The sequence below is a fragment of the Diaphorina citri genome, unplaced genomic scaffold (assembly GCF_000475195.1).
Source record: "Diaphorina citri unplaced genomic scaffold, Diaci psyllid genome assembly version 1.1 scaffold1168, whole genome shotgun sequence".
NCBI lineage: Eukaryota > Metazoa > Arthropoda > Insecta > Hemiptera > Psyllidae > Diaphorina > Diaphorina citri.
The window spans coordinates 21,452-43,355 of NW_007378597.1; the positions used below are offsets into that span (position 1 = coordinate 21,452).

The following is a 21,904-nucleotide window of genomic DNA, read 5'->3' on the forward strand; positions in this document are numbered from 1 at the left end:
TCACTGCTCTAATTGTGGGTTCCACAATTTCCACATTATGTATACCTAGTGTGAATTAAATGCTTCCTCTTCTTCCCCCGCTAGGTGTTGTGTACATACCTCGGGAACAGCACAGTGCCGAGATGCACTTTCTCATCAATGGTGAAGATCAGGGCCCGTGCTCAAAAAACATCCCGTACAAAGACAAACCCCTTTATGCTGTAGTCGATGTATATGGAACTACTAAACAAGTAAGTACCTAGGTATTAAGCCCAGAGTAAAAGGGCACGGTTGGCCCAGTGGTAACACGCTTGCCATGCAGAAGGTTCTGGGTTCGAATCCCATCATTATATATAAAAAAAATGCATTAATAGTAATACCTATGTCAATTGCACATATTTCAACAGGTTACTTTCTGGTGTTCTCGTGTTGACCAAGCACCTAAATGGGAAGTATTGTGTCTCATATCGCCCATCTGATGAGGGACATACTACGGGATGATACTAGTGCTTCTTTATACTGCTCGCATAGGACTGACAAGTCCCTTTGCTCCAGCAGTAGGCTACTACTATTATTGTGGTTATAATTGTTGAAATGTCAGTTCCCATGGCGTAGTGGTCACTGTGCTCGCCTTGCACGCGGGAGACCCAGGTTCGATTCCCGGCGGGGTCAAGAAATTTGTATCAAGCAAATGATTGATTCCGTGACTGGATGTTGCGGGGCCCACTCAGCCTCGTGGCCCGCATACACATGGAAGTTGGAAACCCCTGTTATAGGTTATGAAGGTGAAGATAAATACTGCATATTAGGTAGATATCTCCTTCCAGTATTGTAGGTAGTAGGTATACAAGATAAGTATGTAAAAAATAATATAGAAATTAAATAATCGATCTAAATCTAAAGTCTACTTTGAAGTCTATCTAAATCTAAAGTCTACTTTGAAGCGTATAAAAATACTATAGGTATTTATGTACAATCTACAAAAGGTTCTTGAAACTACTTACAAATCTTCGATGTTTCCAGCCGTTCCGAGAACGAACCTTATCCCTTGAAGATAACATCCGCCCCGGAGGGAATCGAACCCGCGGCCTAGCGCTTACAAGGCAGACGCGCTACTCTCCAAGCTAACTAGGCTGGCGCGTCAATGTTTAATCTTCTTCTTTCTAGTCTTTTCCTATTTAAATAGCGTTTCTTAGCAGTCCCTTCCAGACAGCCCTATTCCACCTTTTTTTCGGCCTTCCTCGACCTTTTCGCTCCGTCACTTACATTCTCTCCACCCTTTTCCCTAGCTCTCTTTCTCTCTCTCTCTCTCTCTCTCTCTTGCGTCAAAATGTTTAATGATGGGTTTAATAAATTTAAACAATCGGTTTAATATTAAAGTCGGAGTGGGCCGCTTTTCTTCTGAGATCAGGGGGTCATCTCTCTCTCTCTCTCTCTCCCTTGCGTCAAAATGTTTAATGATGGGTTTAATAAATTTAAACAATCGGTTTAATATTAAAGTCGGAGTGGGCCGCTTGTCGTCTGAGATCAGGGGGAATGATAAGGGTTAACAGCGTACCCAGGACGAGGGCTAAACACAGCGCAATGTTGGCCACTATGTCACCTGTGAGGAACAAGAGATGGAATGGGTCAATTGAAAAATAATTGGTCAAATGGGAGGGATTTTTTTTTTTTTTAAGAGGTTTGACAGAGGGAACTGTAACTGCTAGGGTCTTATCGTCCCGAAATCGAAGAGAGAAGGAAGACAGATACCCCAGAAGTGACAGTTCCCTCAATAAAAACTATAAAAAAACTAGAAGGGCCCTTAATCCCTCTATCAAAACTAGAAAAAAAAGAAGGCCCGTGACTTTTGATACACCCTGTATAAGGATGGTTGTAACAAAAATCTTGACCTTTACTACAACTCCGGAATGAAGAGGCCGTGAGGGAGCTTTTGAAACCTTGTGCAATAGAAAGAAATTTTCATTTTGTGTTAGGGCGAATGTAAAAGAGTGCAAGTGGAAGGTGATGCAAATTTAGGTAGGAACACACTACTATCACGTCACGTGAAGTCATGGGGAGTCAGAAGGATGTATGTAGTTCAAAATTTTTCCCATAATATTGTAGGTAATCTCCTTCAGGGCAGTCAAACTTCTTCTTCTTCTTCTTCTTCTTCTTCTTCTTCTTCTTCTTCTTCTGCCCCGGTTTTTGAGATGTTTGATAGAGGGAACTGACACAGTGTAACTGCCAAGGTGTTATCGTCCCGAAAGCGGGAAGGAAGACAGGATACGAGAACGAACGCCATCTGTTTAGGACAAAGTTCTCTCCGAGCGGAGGCCTAGCGCTTACAAGGCAGACGCGCTACCAACCAAGCTAACTAGGCTGGCTAAACAACTTTATTGATGGAAAAGAGTCGACATGTTTCAGCATCTTGCCATCCTCAGGAATACCGAAGTAACTTTTCCAAGCACTTACCAAACGCGGTAAACAACTGTCCATACACAACGGTAAACAGGATACCAAATACTTGAGCGGAAGCATTGAGCAAACCAGACGATGTTCCCTCTGGTTCTGGATAAGTGAGCTCGGCAGCCAGCTCAAAACCCACGGGAAGATAGCCCGTCATGAAGAAACTGGGGAAAAAAAGAGGAGACAAATCGAATCATCTATCAAATCGAATCATTTGTGGTAAAACAGGGCGAGTGGATGGTGCACTTACCCTATTACTTTATATTAGCTGACCGACCAAATCAAATTTTGTATCTTTTGCAGTTTACTGTAAATAAATGCCCTTGTCCAAATTTGGGTGTCTTTGGGGCCATATTATTTTATTTAGGGCCTTTTTTATCACATCCTTGTTAAGTATTTATAGTTTGAAATGTTATCCCTATGTATTTCATGTGATTGGGGAGGGACGGTCGGTTTTATGGCTGGCCTTCCCTCCTCAATCACATTCCTGTTAAGAATTTATAGTTTGAAATGTTATCCCTATGTATTTCATGTGATTGGGGAGGGACGGTCAGTTTTATGGCTGGCCTTCCCTCCTCAATCACATTCCTGTTAAGTATTTATAGTTTGAAATGTTATCCCTATGTATTTCATGTGATTGGGGAGGGACGGTCAGTTTTATGGCCGGCCTTCCCTCCTCAATCACATTCCTGTTAAGAATTTATAGTTTGAAATGTGAAGCAAACTACCCTGAAGTAATACTTGCGGTGGTTCCAGGGTAATTTGGTAAAAAAAAGGCCTTATTTAGAATAGAATAGAATACGTATATACCTTGTTTATACTACCAGCATAGGACTGAAAAGTCCCTTTACTCTTGCAGTGTAAACAAGGTCTTATGTATTTAGGGCTCGCCCCCCCCCCCCCCCCGGGCTCCCACCGAAATCTTCCCACTAGCAGAATATGCCCTTATCTTTGAACAGTAACTTTTAATAACCTTTCTTTTTTGATTGGCATAACAATATGCTAGCAAATTTATTTTAATTGAGTCTAATTTCCTTCTCACCATTAAAATGTAAAGGAGATGATTATTGAATAAATAAGAGTAATACCTATAGGTGGGAAGAGGAAGAACATTTGATTATTAAATATTTGCGTCAATAGAATTCAATTGAGTGGCTTGGTCTTGGTCTTTGTCGAAAATGGTTGGAAATTTTCCTCTGGGGCCCTTTTTTTTAAAGAGGTTTGACAGAGGGAACTGTAACTGCTATGGTCTTATCGTCCCGAAATCGAAGAGAGAAGGAAGAATTTTTTTAAGAGGTTTGACAGAGGGAACTGTAACTGCTATGGTCTTATCGTCCCGAAATCGAAGAGAGAAGGAAGACAGGTTAGTAGGAGAATGCCAGCCGTTCCGAGAACGAACATCATCCCATCAGGACAAAATCCGCCCCGGGCGGGAATCGAACCCGAGTAGGTAGTAAGAGTAGATCATTTTTCTTAGTCTTTTATTAAGTTTATTTATGTGACTATCCCACCTTAGATGTAGTGGGTAAATCCAGTACAAATCTGTAAGCAAATCTAGTAACTATGCACTTGAATCTTTACTTTGTACTTCCTCATAGATATTCCTGCAGAAGAACTTGTACTTATTGATTGATTTTTTTTTTTAAGAGGTTTGACAGAGGGAACTGTAACTGCTATGGTCTTATCGTCCCGAAATCGAAGAGAGAAGGAAGACAGTGTTGAAATTATTCTGTACCAAATACATAAAACCTTGTTTAGACTGCGGGAGTAAAAGTACTTTTTATTCTTATTCGAGCAGGATAAGGTACCTTGTTTATCTTCTATTTATATTCTCTTTTCTTTTCTCTCTCGTTTCAGGTCCGAATTGTACAGCTCTACAACATAGCCACTCTGCAATCCATGTGCCGAGATGTGATCCTGTATAATATGAACGATAATGTTAACATCCACCTTCTACCACTACCCAACAAACTCATATCCTATCTGCTCTACGAAATATAGACATATTATCAGACATTACCCAGTCAATCATTAATATAGAAATAAATGCAAAGAAGGATATAGGTACTTTCTAAAAATAAATGTCAAAATAAAAGAAAGGTATTATAAGATAATGTTAACATCCACCTTCTACCACTACCCAACAAACTCATATCCTATCTGCTCTACGAAATATAGAAATATTATCAGACACTAGCTGAATCCCGCTAGTTCATCCCGAGGCATGGCCAAACTTGTAGAACAGGCATGGCCGAACTTGTAGAAAATAATAAAAAATACGGTCGCGCTGCGCGCTCCCTATTAACTGCATAGTTGTCAAACTAAAAACATAAACGAAACTCAAAATGTTGGTCGAGAGCGGAACATTTCTCTCCCGCAGTCTCTGCACTCTGTGTATTTCTCATGGTGGAGATTTTAGCAATCAAAAATTGATCATACCTCAGGATAAGTCAGAATCTATCAGTATTTAAAAAGAAAAGCTGTTAGAAGAAACCATTTAGTGAAGAAAATTTGTAATTTGGCTCCAGTCCATTATCTATTATCCCTATTTTAAAATCCAAACGATCCAATAATCCTAAATAAAAATCGAGTTGTCCTTAAATCCTTCCTAAATAAAAGGAATCCTTAAATGAAAGTGAGCATGTTTTTTTTTTTTTTTTTTTTTTTTTTTTTGATTTAGGCCAGACTCATCAAATATGGAGCAACCCCCATCTTAGATCCCTCTTTGCCCCCTCCCCTCGACAAAATCCTGGATACGGCCCTGGAGATAAAACAGTTTTTTTTTTCACAACTTTCAGCCAGCCTAGATAGCTTGGTTGGTAGCGCGTCTGCCTTGTAAGCGCTAGGCCGCGGGTTCGATTCCCACGCGGGGCGAACATTATCCGAACCAGATAAGGTTCGTTTTCTTGAAAGGGCTGGATTCCTCCTATCCTGAGATCCTTTTATCAGCTGAATTCCTAGCTCTAGCTAAATTCCTAGCTCTAGCTGAATTCCTAGCTCTAGCTGAATTCCTAGCTCTAGCTGAATTCCTAGCTCTAGCTGAATTCCTAGCTCTAGCTAAATTCCTAGCATACTTGCCCCAGGAATCCAGCTGTAATATACACCACCAGAATGACACCCGTGCTTAGAGTGAGAGAGTAGATGATCATTCCGATGAGAGAGAAGGTGTAAATGCCCAGGGTGGTCTCTCTGAAAAAAAAAAAAAAAACAAAAAACAAAACGGACACTTGAGTTAATCAACGTCGGACGAGGTGAAAAAACAATCAAGACTGTCTAACACCGGTAAGTCTATATCACAGTCAACCGAAGTTGTGGCCTGCCTCGGTGGTGTAGTGGTCAAGACGCTCGCCTGGTAAACGGGAGGGCGTGGGTTCAACCCCAGCCGAGGTATGGAATTTTATCCTCAATATAATTTGAGAATTTGACCACAATAATAGTAGTAGCCTATCTTTTTCACCTTCTTCTTCTTCTTTTTCTTCTTCTTCTCCTTCTCTTCCTTCTTCTTCTTTTCCTCTTCTCTTCCTTCTTCTTCTTTTCCTCTTCTCTTACTTTTTCTTCTTCTTTTTAATTTGAATCTAATGTTCTTCAAGAGATGGTAAGCGGATATCCTATCTACCATCTTGTTCTTCTGCCCACAAGTTCTGCCCACAAGTTCAGGCCGAAGATTTGTGTCTGTGTTTTTTTCAGCAAATAACATGCGACATAAATTGTGTTGCGAACATTTTCTGTCAAGATACCTAAAGACTGAGGTTCAGGGCCGGATTACCCATAAGGCAGAATGGCAGACTGCCACGGGCCCCGCGCTTTTGGGGGCCCCGCGCTTTGAGGACTTACACTAGATATTATGGGTTTTTTCTAAAAAAAAAAATCGCCTGCGGCGCTGAAAAATTTACTTTTGGTGAGCCTGGATTTCTCAAGATTGTGGACCAAAATTTTCAAAAATTTCGCCTGCGGTGCTCTAATTTATTTTGCTCACTTTAGCGTTCAGCTAAAATTAGGATAAGAAAATATCTAGCAAAATTTTCAAAAATTTCGCCTGCGGCACTCTATTTTATTTTGCTCACTTTAGCGTTCAGCGAAAATTAGGATAAGAAAATATCTACGAATTAGGTACGTCAAAAATTAACTTGTGACAAGCATGAGGCACATATCTACCTACTTTTTGAAAAATTTCGCCTGCGCTGAAAATTTTAAGTTCGATCAGCCCAAACTGGGGGCCCCGCGCCTTTGAAACTGCCCCGGGCCCCACGGGGGGCTAATCCGGCCCTGCAGTGAGGTTGTAGACCCCTGGTGACTCTTTAAAGCTCAGGTCTTACCGGGAAACAAGACAGGACCACTTGATTGAGTAAGGTGGAAATGGCGTAGAAAACTCCAACATTAATGCCATAGCTGAGCAGCAGATACAGGAATCCTGGATTACATAGCAGGTGTTTCATACTCAAGTCTCAGTTGTCGGGAAATAAGTACCAGTTACCGGGAAATAAGTTCGCGTACCGGGAAATAAGTACCACTTACCGGGAAATAAGTACCGCTTACCGGGAAATAAGACAGGACCACTTGATTGAGTAAGGTGGAAATGGCGTAGAAAACTCCAACATTGATGCCATTAGCTGAGCAGCAGATACAGGAATCCGGGATTACATAGCAGGTGTTTCATGCTGAGCAGGAAATCCCCACTATCCTTGTCGTGGGACCTTTGTACTGCCTGTGCGGGGGAGGGGGGCAGAGGGGGAGCATCCTGGAAAACTGGGAAAAAAGGGAAACGAAGGACTCTCGTACAATTAAAAAGATAATTTATCGAGATTCGACATTCAACAAAGAAAGTTTGGAAAGCCTAGTTTAGCTTGGTTCGTAGCGCGTCTGCCTTGTAAGCGCTAGGCCGCAGGTTCGATTCCCGCTCGGGGCGGACTTTATCCTCAACGGATAATAATAATAATAATAGTGCTTATTTATACTGCTCGCATAGGACTGAAAAGTCCCTTTACTCCAGCAGTAGGCTACTACTATTGATGTTCGTTCTCGGAACGAGTGGCTTTCTCCTATCCTGTCTTTCTCCTCTTATTGATTTCGGGACGATAAGACCTTAGTAGTTACAGTTCCCTCTGTCAAACCTATTGAAGAAAAAAAAAAAAAATCGAAATTAGGGTCTGTCATTTGTTACTTACAAAGGAGTACCAGGATCAGCAGAAGAGACGTGAGTCCGGCAACACTGTAGTACATGGTTGCCAAACCGTCCCCTATGGAGGCCTCATCATCTCCTTGGCCCATCATGATGGGGGGCACTAGGAACCCCACTGCGATCCCGAGCTGAGAATAGAATAGAATTGAAATAGAATAGAAAAAGAATTTGAATAGAATAGAAATAGAATTTGAATAGAATAGAAAATAAGCGTAGACGCTAGACGCTTTACTTTCAGCAGCGCGTAGTCTGCGAATCCAAATTTATGAAAATGCTAGTTAAACTCTCTGATAGGTACCTACCTTACACAATCATTAGTAATGTCATTATTTCCAATTCCAAGTAATGATGATGAAAAGTCAGAAAATCCGGAATGGAGCAGTTGCAGTTGGGTAAAAATTATGAATAAAAGGTCGATTCCTACGTAAAAAGTTGTGAAAAATCCAAATCTGAAGTCACCTATTATGGTGCTCTGTGGGACATGTCAGGGAGCGCGTATCGCGACCGTGTGTAATTGTGTATGTGTGTGGTGGGTGGGTGTGGTGGGTGTGATGATTCTGATTCAAAATGGCGGCGGTTCAAAAAAGTGAAGAAAATGGCCTAATAGATTCAGATTTCAGTTTCCAGTTATCAGACTTATCACTCTAGGGATGTAAATGAGTTGCAAATATATCGATATATCGGCCCGTCAAATATATCGATATCGATACATCGGGGGAAATATATCGATATATTTAACAATTTTTTTTTGTTTTGGGGGTTACAAGATTATTTTTTGGGGGCTATTGGGACCATAAAACGTTCACATCCGTCAAAAAACGGAGGTCGAAAAATTTGTCGATCACAATACTTTCCTCATAATTTTATAAAATAATGAAATCACTAGGGAAGGGCGATATTTATAAAAATATCGATATTTCCGATACCGATATATCGAAAGTAAAATATCGATATTCCTACATATCGATATTTTTCGATATTAGGGTAAAAAGGGGCCGTAAGGGTATTAGGGAGAGCTCACTGTGCAACTGAGCACTCTGAAGTCTGACCCCTACCTTCCTTATAGCTTAAGCTTAGAGCCTTGTGACTAGGAGTAGAGTAGGGTAAGAAGATCTCATTTATTAAAAATCTGGTGTGAACATCACACGACTTTCCTTATCCTATTGAATGATGCTAATTTGAGTGTTCTTTTACCCTAACTTTTACAACCGTATAATGTCAAAATGCGCAGAAACGCTTGCGCACAAACAAACGAAGCGGGAGTCATGAGTTATGACGTCATCGCCTATGGGAGCATATGTCGTGACGTCAAACTTTACGATTTATCGGTATTATTTAAATCGATTTATCTCGGTATATAGAAGTCGTTCCGTTAGTCCTTATTTTTCCTGCTCTATGACTTTGAAACATCACCCAAGTAAGCGCAACTGATCTATTTTCCAATCTTTGGTGATATAGGAGCGCGACTGATATTGTCATTGAAGTATTTGAAGTTGAGAAACGTCCAGCGTGGATAAAATTGGGACGGGTGACCGATATATCGCCGGATAATTGTCGATATATCGCCAAAAAAATGTATCGATGTATATCGATATATCGACGAAAAATATATCGATTTATATCGGTTTTCGATATATCGCAACATCCCTAGTTGTTGGTAGGGATGTAAATGAGTTGCAAATATATCGATAAATCGATATATCGATATATCGGCCCCTCAAATATATCGATATCGATATATCGGGGGAAATATATCGATATATCGCCGATATATCGATATATTTAACAATTTTTCTTGTTTTGGGGGTTACAAGATATTTACACTGCGTTTTACGATAATAAGACTACTTTTAGACCTTAGAGTTGCTTGAAATACCTAAACAAATTATTTAGGCAGGTAAAATAGGAATTTTTATATTTATAAAAAAACAAAAATAAAACAAAATCACTCACTTAACTTACTATCACAAAAAATAAAAATAAAATACACACACACACCCGCACACCCCCCACACACACACAGCACACACCCACGGACCTCTGGCCGAAACCCTTTTTTTGGCGCAAAAACTCCAACCCCCCCTCCACCTCCTCCTCCTCACCTCTTACTTTCCAAAAAATGGGCGGCCTTCCTTTTTCAAAAAATCAGAGTCAAAATTATAGCCTTAAGGAACTTTTTCTTATTTCTTCTATCTCTCTCTCCCTCCCTCTCTCTCTCTTTCTCTCATCATCATCATCATCATCATCATCATCATCATCTAGGTACTTTTATAAAATAATAAAAGTATATAGGTAAATAACATAATCATCATTGTAGGTAATTCGCCTAATAGGTACTTTTATAAAAAAGTATATAGGTAAATAACATAATCATCATTGTAGGTAATTCGCCTAATAGGTACTTTTATAAAATAAGAAAAGTAATAGGTAAATAACTTCATCATCATCATCATCATCATCATCATCATCATCATCATCATCATCATCATCATCTAGGTACTTCGCCTTTTCCCATGTTGGCGTTTTGGTGTTTTTTCGTCAGGATGAACCAAAACTTGGTTTTGGCGAGTTTATTTTTACGGAGTGCGGCTGCGGATGCCCTTCCGCTACTCCAACCATGTCAAGACAATAATATGAAAAGCAACCCAATATAAATCTGGTTGAAAAAACAATAGAATACCTAGGGAGATAAAAGTAAAGGAACGGAAAGAGCAAAAAAGGCAAATGTAAATTGTAATGTATTAAACAGCAAAATTTTCAAATTTCAAAAAGTTCAAATTTTTAATCGAATTTCTTTCATTTCAAAAATGTTGCGCCACAAAATCCACAAAATAATGTTAATGGCATGAGAAAAACACGAGAGGGCGTGTGTCGGAGCGCCACCAAAATTTTTTTCAGTGTCGGAGCGCCACAAAAAAAAAATGTGTAAAATTTAAATTTGTACTTTGTACGGAATGGAGCAGTTGCAGTTGGGTAAAAATTATGAATAAAAGGTCGATTCCTACGTAAAAAGTTGTGAAAAATCCAAATCTGAAGTCAAAACTCCGGAAAAGTAACTTTAAAAGGTCGAAAATTCAATTTTTAATTGCCGTTCTAATTAAAAAGTTCAAAGAGTTGTGACGTCAGACTTAATTATAATGTCAAAATGCGCAGAAACGCTTGCGCACAAACAAACGAAGCGGGAGTCATGAGTTATGACGTCATCGCCTACGGGAGCATATGTCGTGACGTCAAACTTTACGATTTATCGGTATTATTTAAATCGATTTATCTCGGTATATAGAAGTCGTAGAAGAAAAAGAAAAATTCCGTTGGTCCTCATTTTTCCTGCTCTATGACTTTGAAACATCACACAAGTAAGCGCAACTGATCTATTATGATTTGTAGTTTTTGATGACACTTTTTTGAAAGTAATAAGGCTTAAAGTGATTTGTACTTTTTGAAAGTACATACGTATACATAATAAAGTGATTATTTATATTCCTCAAACAGGACCAAAGTTTCCAACTTGGATAGTAAAGGGCGTGATCTCAATCTCATGTGAAAGCGTTTGTCAATCTATTATCCGAGACTGTGCCCGAACTATCTCCAAGAATTCTCAAAGGAAAACACTAACCTAACATTAAAGACCTGGGGGTTAAATTTCCTACTAAAAACCATTAGTGAACAAGGAAGCGGTCTCAGACAGTTCAGACTGAATTTCCCAGTGGCAAAACGTATAAATTTTGCTAAATATAAACGGCTCAATAGAAATATCAATTCCAACACAATAGACAGTACATATTATTCGCATAGATTCTATATTAACACTTGCGTGAGCCCACTTACCGGTAAAAGAAAGAAATAATAGTCCAGGAACTAGTTTTCTAAGTTGCATACCAGTTACCAGAAGTAGAATAGAAGAACTATTAACGTACATACTTCGATTAAGTATATAGGTAAATAACATAATCATCATCTAGGTACTTCGCCTTTTCCCATGTTGGCGTTTTCAGTCGGTCCTTCTATCTACACCATTGGTGTTTTTTCGTCAGGATGAACCAACTTGGTTTTGGCGAGTTTATTTTTACGGAGTGCGGCTATATAAAATAATGAAAGTATATAGGTAAATAACATAATCATCATCTAGGTACTTCGCCTTTTCCCATGTTGGCGTTTTAAAAAAAATCTTTTCGGATTAATTATTATTTTTGACGATCTTTACGAAAAAAATACATTTGGACAGTTATATTTTTCATGAATGCCCTTCCGCTACTCCAACCACGTCAAGACAATAATATGAAAAGCAACCCAATATAATTGGTGATTCTCATGATTTTTTTTTTTTTTATTATCTCAGAAAAAACTATAAAAATTAAAAAAAATATTGACACTAAAACGAAGAAAATGCGTTCACTAGATCGTGAGATACAGCTCTCGGACTGGTTGAAAAAACAATAGATTAAATGGGTACGTAAAGGTAATGTAAACAGCAAAATGTTCAAACTTTCAAATTTCAAAAAGTTCAAATTTTTAAGCCAGCCTAGTTAGCTTAGTTGATAGTGCGTCTGCCTTGTAAGCGCTAGGCCGCGGGTTCGATTCCCGCCCGGGGCGGATTTTATCCCTGGTTGAAAAAACAATAGATTAAATGGGTACGTAAAGGTAATGTAAACAGCAAAATGTTCAAACTTTCAAATTTCAAAAAGTTCAAATTTTTAAGCCAGCCTAGTTAGCTTAGTTGATAGTGCGTCTGCCTTGTAAGCGCTAGGCCGCGGGTTCGATTCCCGCCCGGGGCGGATTTTATCCTGATGGGATAATGTTCGTTCTCGGAACGGCTGGCTTTCTCCTATCCTGTCTTCCTTCTCTCTTCGATTTCGGGACAATAAGACCATAGCAGTTACAGTTCCCTCTTTCAAACCTCTTAAAAAAAAAAAAAAATCAAATTTTTAATCGAATTTCTTCCATTGCAAAAATGTTGCGCCACAAAATCCACAAATAATGTTAATGGCATGAGAAAAACACGAGAGGGCGTGTGTGTTGATTTTTTTTTCAGTGTCGGAGCGCCACAAAAAAAAAAATGTAAAATTTAAATTTGCACGGAATTGTCATTGAAGTATTTGAAGATTGAGAAACGCCCAGCGTGGATAAAACTGTGACGGGTGACCGATATATCGCCGGATAATTGTCGATATATCGACGATATATCGCCAAAAAAATATATCGATATATCGACGAAAAATATATCGATATATATCGGTTTTCGATATATCGCAACATCCCTAGTTGCTAGCTTGCTAGTTGAGTTGTTGGTGTGTTGGTGACAATGACAATGTTATATTGACTTATCACTTATCTTTATCTATGTATGTAAAAGGACTAAAAGGTAAAACTCCAGTTTTTATTTTATTCACTGCATCTTTAAGTTGTTAGTGGTTGGTGTGTTGGTGACAATGACAGTGTTATATTGACTTATCACTTATCTTTATCTATGTATGTAAAAGGACTAAAAGGTAAAACTCCAGTTTTTATTTTATTCACTGCATCTTCTACTTACATAAGGGAAGTTGAGATTTATCACCTCATAAACAGGAGAATAGGTACTAACTTCTATCACCTCTTATACTCTGTTCTATCACCCCATAGACCATAGATATCACCTCTTACTAACTCCTTTCTATCATCTCATAGTACTCTTATCAAACTAGGCCAGCCACTTGCTGTCAGGTAGGTACACCTGATCAGGTCTATTTGATGGTGTGTGTGCTCATCAGGTAGACCTGAACAGGTGTACCTGATAGTGAGTGGCTGGCCTTAGGTATAGAAGGGAGGTATTTTGTTTGGTTATTATTTAGAAGCCATGGCCAACCTAGTTAGCTTTGAGAGTTGTGTGTCTTTCTTGTAAGCACTAGGTTGTGGGTTCAATTCCTGCACAGGGCAGATTTTATCCTGAATGAATAAAGCTTGTTCTCAGAACAACTGGCTTTCTCCCATCCTGTTTCCTTTGTTTTTGGGATTATAAAACCTTAGCAACTACAGTTCCCACTATCAAACCTCTGTAGGTAAATAAAATTGTAGATTTGTCTGTACAGTGCTTAGAATCAAAATTTTTTAAGTTATTCTTACTCCTTATGAATCAAAGATCCCAAAATTGACAAAATCATTAGAAAATATTCTGTCCGTCTGTCTTTTAGGGATGGATTCGATGGATAAGTTTTGAGTGAATCAATTCAAACAGTTGAGTACTTAAAAAGAGTCATGTGAATCAATTTGTGACATTAAAAAAAGCCAATTCCTTAAGAGTTGTCGGTGTTGTTGGTGTTGTTGTTCTTGTTTGTTTTTTTTTTTTTTTTTTTTTTTTTTTTTTTTTTTTTTTTTAATTTTTCCGGAGTTTTTACCACAGATTTGGATTTTTCACAACTTTCAACATTGGAGTCAAAGTCTAGGACTAGGAGTGGCACTTGAGTGTTGTGGATTAGCCCACCTACAATCTTCATAACTTTGTAACTACAGCTGATATCGTTATAATTCATCTACCAGCAGATAGAGGGCTGTGGGTTAGTCCAAAAAACTGAAAAAATCCAAAAATGTGGGTTAGTCCGGTTTACCTCTTGGCCCCTCAATTGTGTTAAGCATAAATGTCGTTCCCTGCGCTAAACACTATGCTAAATTTTATGACTTGACTTGAACTCGAACCACCAACCTCCAGATCCGAAGTCCATCGCGCTAACCACTACACCACTGAGTTTGGTTGTTGGGTGGAAGAGCTTATAATGTAAAAATCCAGTCATTTATCAAATCATCAATTAGTTATCGTAGAGCAGAGCTTTTTCACATTTTTTGATATCACACAGCATTACTAAGTGCCTCCTTTGCAGTCAATCAATCAATCAATTTCCATATTTCAATAATCTTTTTACATTGGTAATGCCGCCACTGGTCGCTACTCGATAAAAAGAGCTCCTCAATTGTCCTCACGAGGCTGAGTGCACCACGAACTCCTAGCACAGAATCTAAAAAACTCCGACCCCTCTATCCTGTCATTTAGTCTTAGAGAAAACATGGCGAAATGAAAGATATTTTCCCTTGAGTTGTTTTGTGCCTCCTTTGCACAGTTACAGTTCCCTGTTCTTTTTTTTTATTTTATTTTTAACGATTGCCAATTCGATCTAATCCATTCTATTCTATTCGCAGGAAGCTAAAGCTGTATGAAGAGCAAGAACTTCCCATTTAGGTGCTGGGTCAACACGAGAACACCAGAAAGTAACCCGGTGAAATATTTGCAATCGAAAAACGAGTATTCTGTGATCTGGATAGGGGGAGTACAGAACGAGGTGGAGGAGGAGGAGGGGGGAGGAGAGACAGCATAGATAATCTGAGTGGAGCAGACAACACGTATGCTACCATACAAGGAGGAGCAGGAGATTATGCTACTCTAGGGGGATCTATTATACCCCTGGATAATGTTAGTTCTCATAGTCAACAGGTAAGAGCATACAACAACAGGTCGCGGGGGACAGTTTTCATTATTATTTTTCACTCTTAGCTTGAATCTATTGTAAAAATTTGTAGGTCAATATCAACATTATCATCTTTTATTCAAAGAGGTTAGATCGGAAGCACAACAAGTTTACAAGTACAAGTGCAGCTCTCACACACAACAAGTTTACAGGATATTATGGAGTAGGGAAACAAGAATCATGTATCCTAAGGATATTATTTATTTGATGCTAGCTAGAAAATGCCAGCATTTTCCATCATCATCCAGCATCTGAGTGGGAATGATTTTTTTCACGATTAACGAAGTAGCGTGGAGGGAATGCCTTGATGACCCTAGCAGACAAGACAAACACTATCAAAAACCAGATGCCAGAACAAGATGCTACTCCTTAGTAACATCTTCAACATCCTGCCTTAAGAGAGAATAAAGGGATTTTTTTATATATGATGTAGGCAGAGATGTGCGAACCGCAAAATGGAAAATGCAAAATGTAAAATGTACATTTACATTTTACATTTCAAATTGGTTTTGAAAAAGCCAAAATGGAAAATGCAAAATGTAAAATGTACATTTACATTTTACATTTCAAATTGGTTTTGAGGGGTTAAATTTTCATAATGGGGATACCTATGAATAATAATATTAAACATGAGCGTACCTAATCATGAGCGAAAATACCCGTGTTTTATCCCGTAAGTTCTTTATGTACATATGTACCTACTAGCTGAATTCCGTCGCTTCCCGCTCCGGAATCCCGCTAGTTCATCCCGAGGCATGGCCGAACTTGTAGAAAAGGCATGGCCGAACTTGTAGAAAATAATAAAAAATACGGTCGTGCTGCGCGCTCCCTATTAGCTGCATAGTTATCAAACTAAAAACATAAACGAAACTCAAAATGTTGGTCGAGAGCGGAACATTTCTCTCCCGCAGTCTCTGCACTCTGTGTATTTCTCATGGTGGAGATTTTAGAGATCAAAAATTGATCATAATTATCTCAGGATCGGTTTAGATTTTCGCAAAATCCTTTCTTATTGCACACCTAGACCATAAAAGGAATATTCATTCCAAATTTCAGCTCTCTAGGTGTTGTGGTTCAGGAGATAGGCGATCAGTGTGTAAATATGAAATGTGAATGGATCTTGATTTTATAATATAAGACTTAATAGAGCACCACCACATTATTGATATATCATACTATAACCTTTTTGCTCTCGTATAAAAGTGAGATAAATTCAATCATTCACACACTGATCGCTCTATCTCCAAAACCCTAACATCTAGAAAGCTGAAATTTGGTAGGAATATTTCTAATATGTTCTAGATATGCAATAAAAGAGAGGGTTTTGCCGAAATCTAAACCTACCTCGAGCCAGACTAGTTAGCTTAGTTGGTAGTGCGTCTGCCTTGTAAGCGCTAGGCCACGGGTTCGATTCCCGCCCAGGGTGGATTTTAACATGAAGGGATAATGTTCGTTCTCGGAACGGCTGGCTTTCTCCTATCCTGTCTTCCTTCTCTCTTCGATTTCGCGACTATAAGACCTTAGCAGTTACAACTCAAAACTTCAAAGCTAACTAGGGTGGCTACATAAAAATTTATCCTCGGTATAGTTCTAGTAAAAACGCACAATACAAATTTAACTTTAAAATAACACAATGTTGAGTTTTATTATTTTTTGTACAAACTTAAAATGTTGATAAAACATAACAAATACATAAAAAAAAAAAAAAAAGTAATACAGTAGGTACATCAGTCAGAGTGGACTGACAATCATTCAAATGAAACGAAGTGGCATGTTTTATTCAAGAAGAACCCAAGTGGAAAATTGAGTTTTGAGGAAAAGGTTAGGTAGGGCCTTGTTGAATAATCTTCAATATCTGTCGAAAACATGACATGTTGATGGCCGAGTCCACAAAACCTACCTTGAGATATGTCATATGATCAAAGCACGGGCAACCTACTAGTAAATAAATGAAGGTAGCGATGTTTACCTTGGGCGCTTCAAAGCAGGCAGGACAATTCTCTGGTATCACAGGAAGTTTCTTACTCTCAGCAAACTGACGTAATGCTTTCTCTCGTACGTTGATGAATGGTCTGATCACCCTTAGGTCTCGCTCCCTGTAAAACACACACAGTCACGTAAATATTAGCACAAGTCATTATTATCATTAGTAGGCCTAGTGGCTTAGTAAACGGTAAATTCACTCAGAAAAACCGACCTGTACGAGGCCTCCAAATGCGCAATGAAGAAGAAAAAAAAGAGGACATTTCCTTAACAGGGTTTATTAAATCATTGTAAAACGCTTTTCCCGGAATTAAATTCCATGACTATTCTATGAGTTTTCCAAGAAAATTGTGGGGCGGAGGTAGTTGAAAATCAGTAAGATTACCCCTTCATTTAAATACTTTTCCCGCTATGCTTCTCAAAAACTTCATTTCAGCTGCTTGTATTCTACTTTTATCCTTTTAGCTGCTTGTATTCTACTTTTATGCCTTCCAAATTTCATTAAAATCGGACATACCGGTCAAGAGAAGCGAAATAAATGACACAAATAAAAGGAAAGCTCGTCGCGTTCCCTAAGACTTTGGCACGTGAATATTATGTACCTACTAGGATATGATTAATACTATGTCACCCATTCTATTAATCACCACACTCACAGGATCTTATCTTACCTTCCTTGATAGACTCTAGCAATGCTTCTCCCCCGGTCTTTTTTTTAATCAATTCTCCACCTCTGCATCAATTTCCCCTATTTTAGATTGCAGTCAGCTCCCATGGCGTAGTGCCCACTGCACTCGCCTTGCATGCGGGAGACCCGGGTTCGATTCCCAGCGGGGTCAAGAAATTTGTATCATCCAAATGATTGATTCTGTGACTGGCTGTTGTGGGGCCCACTCAGCCTCGTGAGGAAAATGAGTAGCTATGACATATAAATGTGCATAGCGACCGGTGGCAGCATGGTAGGTAAACATTGGATTTTAGGATTATTGAGATATTGGGAAAATCCTGCAATGCTGCAATTTTTTTTTCTCAATATATTTATTTACAATCTACAATTTTTAAAATTTATTTTATATTTATTTTTGTTTGCTTTGTAATTTGCTAGTTTGTAATATCTAAAATAATTGAAAAGTATAATATAAACGTGCAAACTAGAGATAAAAAGTAAAAAAATGAATTCAGATTGTACAAGTTGCGGAAAAAAATCAAAATTTCGAATTTCCCGCCAACTTTACACGCTCATGAAGGCTTAATGGCCTATCTCAGTCCGGTACATAAACACACCCTGAAGATCTCACTCAGAAGTAGCATTTTGTTCTGGCATTTGGTTTTTGATAGTGTTTGTTTTGTCCACCAGGGTTGTTAAGGCATTCCCCCCCACTCTTCTTTGTTATTTGTGAAAAAAGTCATCCCCACTCAGATGCTGGATTCTTCTTCTTCTTTCACTTCGTCTTTAATCCCGCTCAAGCGGGGTCGACGTTTCTTGTCAGTTGTCTCCAGTCATGTCTGTTTTGCCCTATGTATGTTTGTATGATGGACCATTGTCATTGGGTCAAACCTAGTAAGTTTTGACTTATTGAATTGAAACCTGGTAATCTTATTTATTTGTTGAAAGTTCACTTTGTAAACTTATCCCTGAGAGGTTTGATAGAGGGAACTGTGACTGCTAAGGTTTTGTCGTTCCGAAATTGAAGAGAGAAGGAGGACAGGATAGGAGAAAGCCAGCTGTTCCGAGAACAAACCTCATCTGTTTAAGATAAAATCCGTTCCGGGTGGGAATCGAACCCGCGACCTCGCGCTTACAAGGCAGACGCGCTACCCTCCAAGCTAACTAGGCTGACAGGGTCGGACCGAATCTTTGGGGACCTTTATTCCGAGTTCTACATATCACTGATCCAATAGTAAATCCAATCTACTGAACTATGCCTTCCATTTGTTTTAATAAACTCCAATGGTAACCCGGTTTCTTCTATTTCCTCCACAGAGAGTTCAAGCGGCTCATTACAGTAGGTATGGCGGTGCTACTACTATCACACGGACTGAAAACCTGGCACAGAAACTGGGACTGGCAGGACGAATACTCCATCTTCATGGCTGGACTCAAGGTAAGCGAACCTGTTAGCCTCTCCGAACATGTGAGTTATCATTACCACAGTATCAAGCGTTTCCTTTGATTTACACAGACCACAGACACAGATTCCAGACTCACCAATTCGGGATATTTTGGAAACTGGCAGCTCAAATAACTGGGTCAACTTTCTTCTATTTCTATTCCAGGTGAACTCGCGGAATGCCAAGCTGTTCAATAATGTAGGCCACGCCCTGGAGTCTCAAGGGAAATATTGGGAGGCTCTGGACTACTTCCAGAAGGCGGTCAGTGTACAGGGTCTTTAGCTGGCATTTGTAATTATGAAAAGAAGTTAGTTGAATAAACGAAGTGAGTTTTGAGTTTCAACTCGATTATTTTACATTTAGTTTGTACGCCGACCCTATTTCAATAGGAAAAGACTAGGGAAAAGAAGATTTCGCATTTAGTTTGTCTGTTTGTTTCGCATAATTTAGTTTGTACGCCGACCCTATTTCAATAGGAAAAGACTAGGGAAAAGAAGATTTCGCATTTAGTTTGTCTGTTTGTTTCGCATAACTCTCGAAAGGTTTGTCCATTTTTTATGAAATTTGGTCCACATCCGAATAATTATTTTCAACACAAAGGAAATTTACTATTAGATTTTAGTTCCGACAGGTCCAGAAAGAAGGTAGTATTTAGATTGCAAGAAGAATACCTATTTATTTTTACTGCCCTCACTGAAAGATGAATTATGTAAGCTTCTATGATGTATAATTGTGATTCCTGTTTACAGCTGGGTGTGGTATTCCTGGAGCAGAACAAATCATCACAGGCCCTAGCATACCTGGATAAGGCTTTGGAATTTAGAGGTGGAGGTGAATGGAGGTGGAGGTGACTGGAGGTGGAGGTGAATGGAGGTGGAGGTGACTGGAGGTGGAGGTGAACAATCTCCAAATGTAAAGTCCTCCGCTCTAACCACTACACTGAGGTTAGCGGTTTAGCTTAGAGTATTTTCAACACAAAGGTATTGTACGGAATTCTGTAACTCAGTGAGTCATTCAGTAACTCACTCAGTAAGTACAGGTAGGTACTTACTTGCTTACCCTCAAAGAAGGAATTTTGTGCAAAAGAACTGTTTGTAACCCGTGGATCGCCATTTTCTGGCTAAATGTGTTTTGGGCTTCTGCAAAAGAGCGAATATATGAGAAATTAAAAAAAAAGAAAAGAAAATGGCCCCATGGTGTCGTTAGGAGAATGTAAACCCAGGGTAAAAATAATAAAAGGTAGGTAATGAAAATAATAAAATGGTCCTGTAGTCCGAGATCTACATATATTTGCGGTATAGGTAACATACCGCATAGAGAACCTATACCGCATAGAGAAAGTCAGGAATAGAGAAAGGAATTTGAATACTAATGCATGAAGAATTGTCCAAAATGTCGATCCCCGATTGATACACCGCGCTAAATTCTATAACTTGACTAGGACTCGAACCACCAATCTCCAAATGTAAAGTCCTCCGCTCTAACCACTACACTGAGGTTAGCGGTTTAGCTTAGAGTATTTTCAACACAAAGGTATTGTACGGAATTCTTTGGGTTCAAACACCTTGACACCCCCGAACTGAAATGTAGGTAAGGCCAGAAATTTCCGTTCTATATCCACGCAACCCCATCACTATCACGCTATGCCATGTTTCCTATGCCGCATTCAATTTTTAGACCCAACAGAGAACATTTCACATGTGTTCTAGTTTTTGTTTTTCTATTGTTAGAGTGTACGTTATTTTGTAGCGAGGGAGAACAAGTAGAGAAATTGAACGAAAGAGGGAGAGAGAGGGAGAGAGAGAGAGGGAGAGAGAGAGAGGGAGAGAGGGAGGGAGAGAGGAGAGAGAGAGAGAGGAGAGAGAGAGAGGAGAGTGAGAGGAAGAGGGAGGGAGGGAGAGAGAGGAGGGATGAAGGGAGTGAAGATATAACGACATGTTTCATATACCTACATGTGTATTTATTCATTGTACATATACACATGCTTGTTTTTTGAATGAAACTCTAAAAACTTTTTAGTGGAGAGTTAATAAATGATAAGAAAATGTTTACCTGCTAGGTGTATAGCTCTCATCCACATATACACATACAATATTGTATTTTTGTAAAGCATGTATGTACACAAACATGTACAAGTATGTATGTAAAATACAATAACAAAATAGAAAATAATACAACATGTATACCCTCCCTCTCTCTTTCTATTTATAGAGGAGGTAGAGAGAGAGAGGGGGGGGGGGGGCTTGTCATGACAGCATTGTGATGGTCTAATTTATATTATACCTAACATGCGAAAAATATGTTCGAGGTACCAACCTACCTCCTCTTTCTCTCTCTCTCTCCCCTCCCTCCTTCTTCCTCTCTCTCTCTTCGTTACTCTCTTCCTCTGTTTCACACTCACTACAATCACCATACATTAGACAGTTCCAGTAGCCAGGGCAAACGTGACATATGTTGAATACAACCAGTTTACCACAGCAGCAAGATTACGCGTTACGCAATCAAATTTTATTTTCCAGAATATAGAGGACTCTCTCATGTACAGAAATATAATCTCGCATCTAATTATAAACACTCCTGAAATAAATCCAATAAATATCAAACGCACAATCACGCGATGTTACTTGTGCAAAAATCAATAATTAAATCACGCCATTTATTCATCAAAATTCATTTTCTCGATATAAAAAGTCATATGATCACTATA

The 21,904-nt window shown here is 39.0% G+C and overlaps 2 protein-coding genes across 2 annotated transcripts; one reads left to right on the forward strand and one right to left on the reverse strand.

Moving 5' to 3' along the window:
* Positions 1–813: 813 nt before the first annotated feature.
* On the reverse strand, positions 814–18,409 carry LOC103514556 (feline leukemia virus subgroup C receptor-related protein 2-like). The gene is made up of 9 exons (XM_026827499.1): positions 18,384–18,409; positions 17,072–17,198; positions 7,593–7,755; positions 7,069–7,173; positions 6,744–6,847; positions 6,044–6,068; positions 5,506–5,653; positions 2,434–2,591; positions 814–1,582 (listed from the first exon to the last, which is right to left on the reverse strand). Exons 1-9 carry the CDS (start codon positions 18,407–18,409, stop codon positions 1,455–1,457), a joined length of 984 nt encoding a protein of 327 aa, XP_026683300.1. The 3' UTR covers positions 814–1,454.
* A 609-nt stretch (positions 18,410–19,018) lies between these two features.
* On the forward strand, positions 19,019–19,479 carry LOC103514558 (transmembrane and TPR repeat-containing protein CG4050-like). The gene is made up of 2 exons (XM_026827500.1): positions 19,019–19,190; positions 19,363–19,479. The coding sequence occupies exons 1-2, from the start codon at positions 19,098–19,100 to the stop codon at positions 19,477–19,479; spliced, it is 210 nt and encodes a 69-aa protein (XP_026683301.1). The 5' UTR covers positions 19,019–19,097.
* Positions 19,480–21,904: the final 2,425 nt, after the last annotated feature.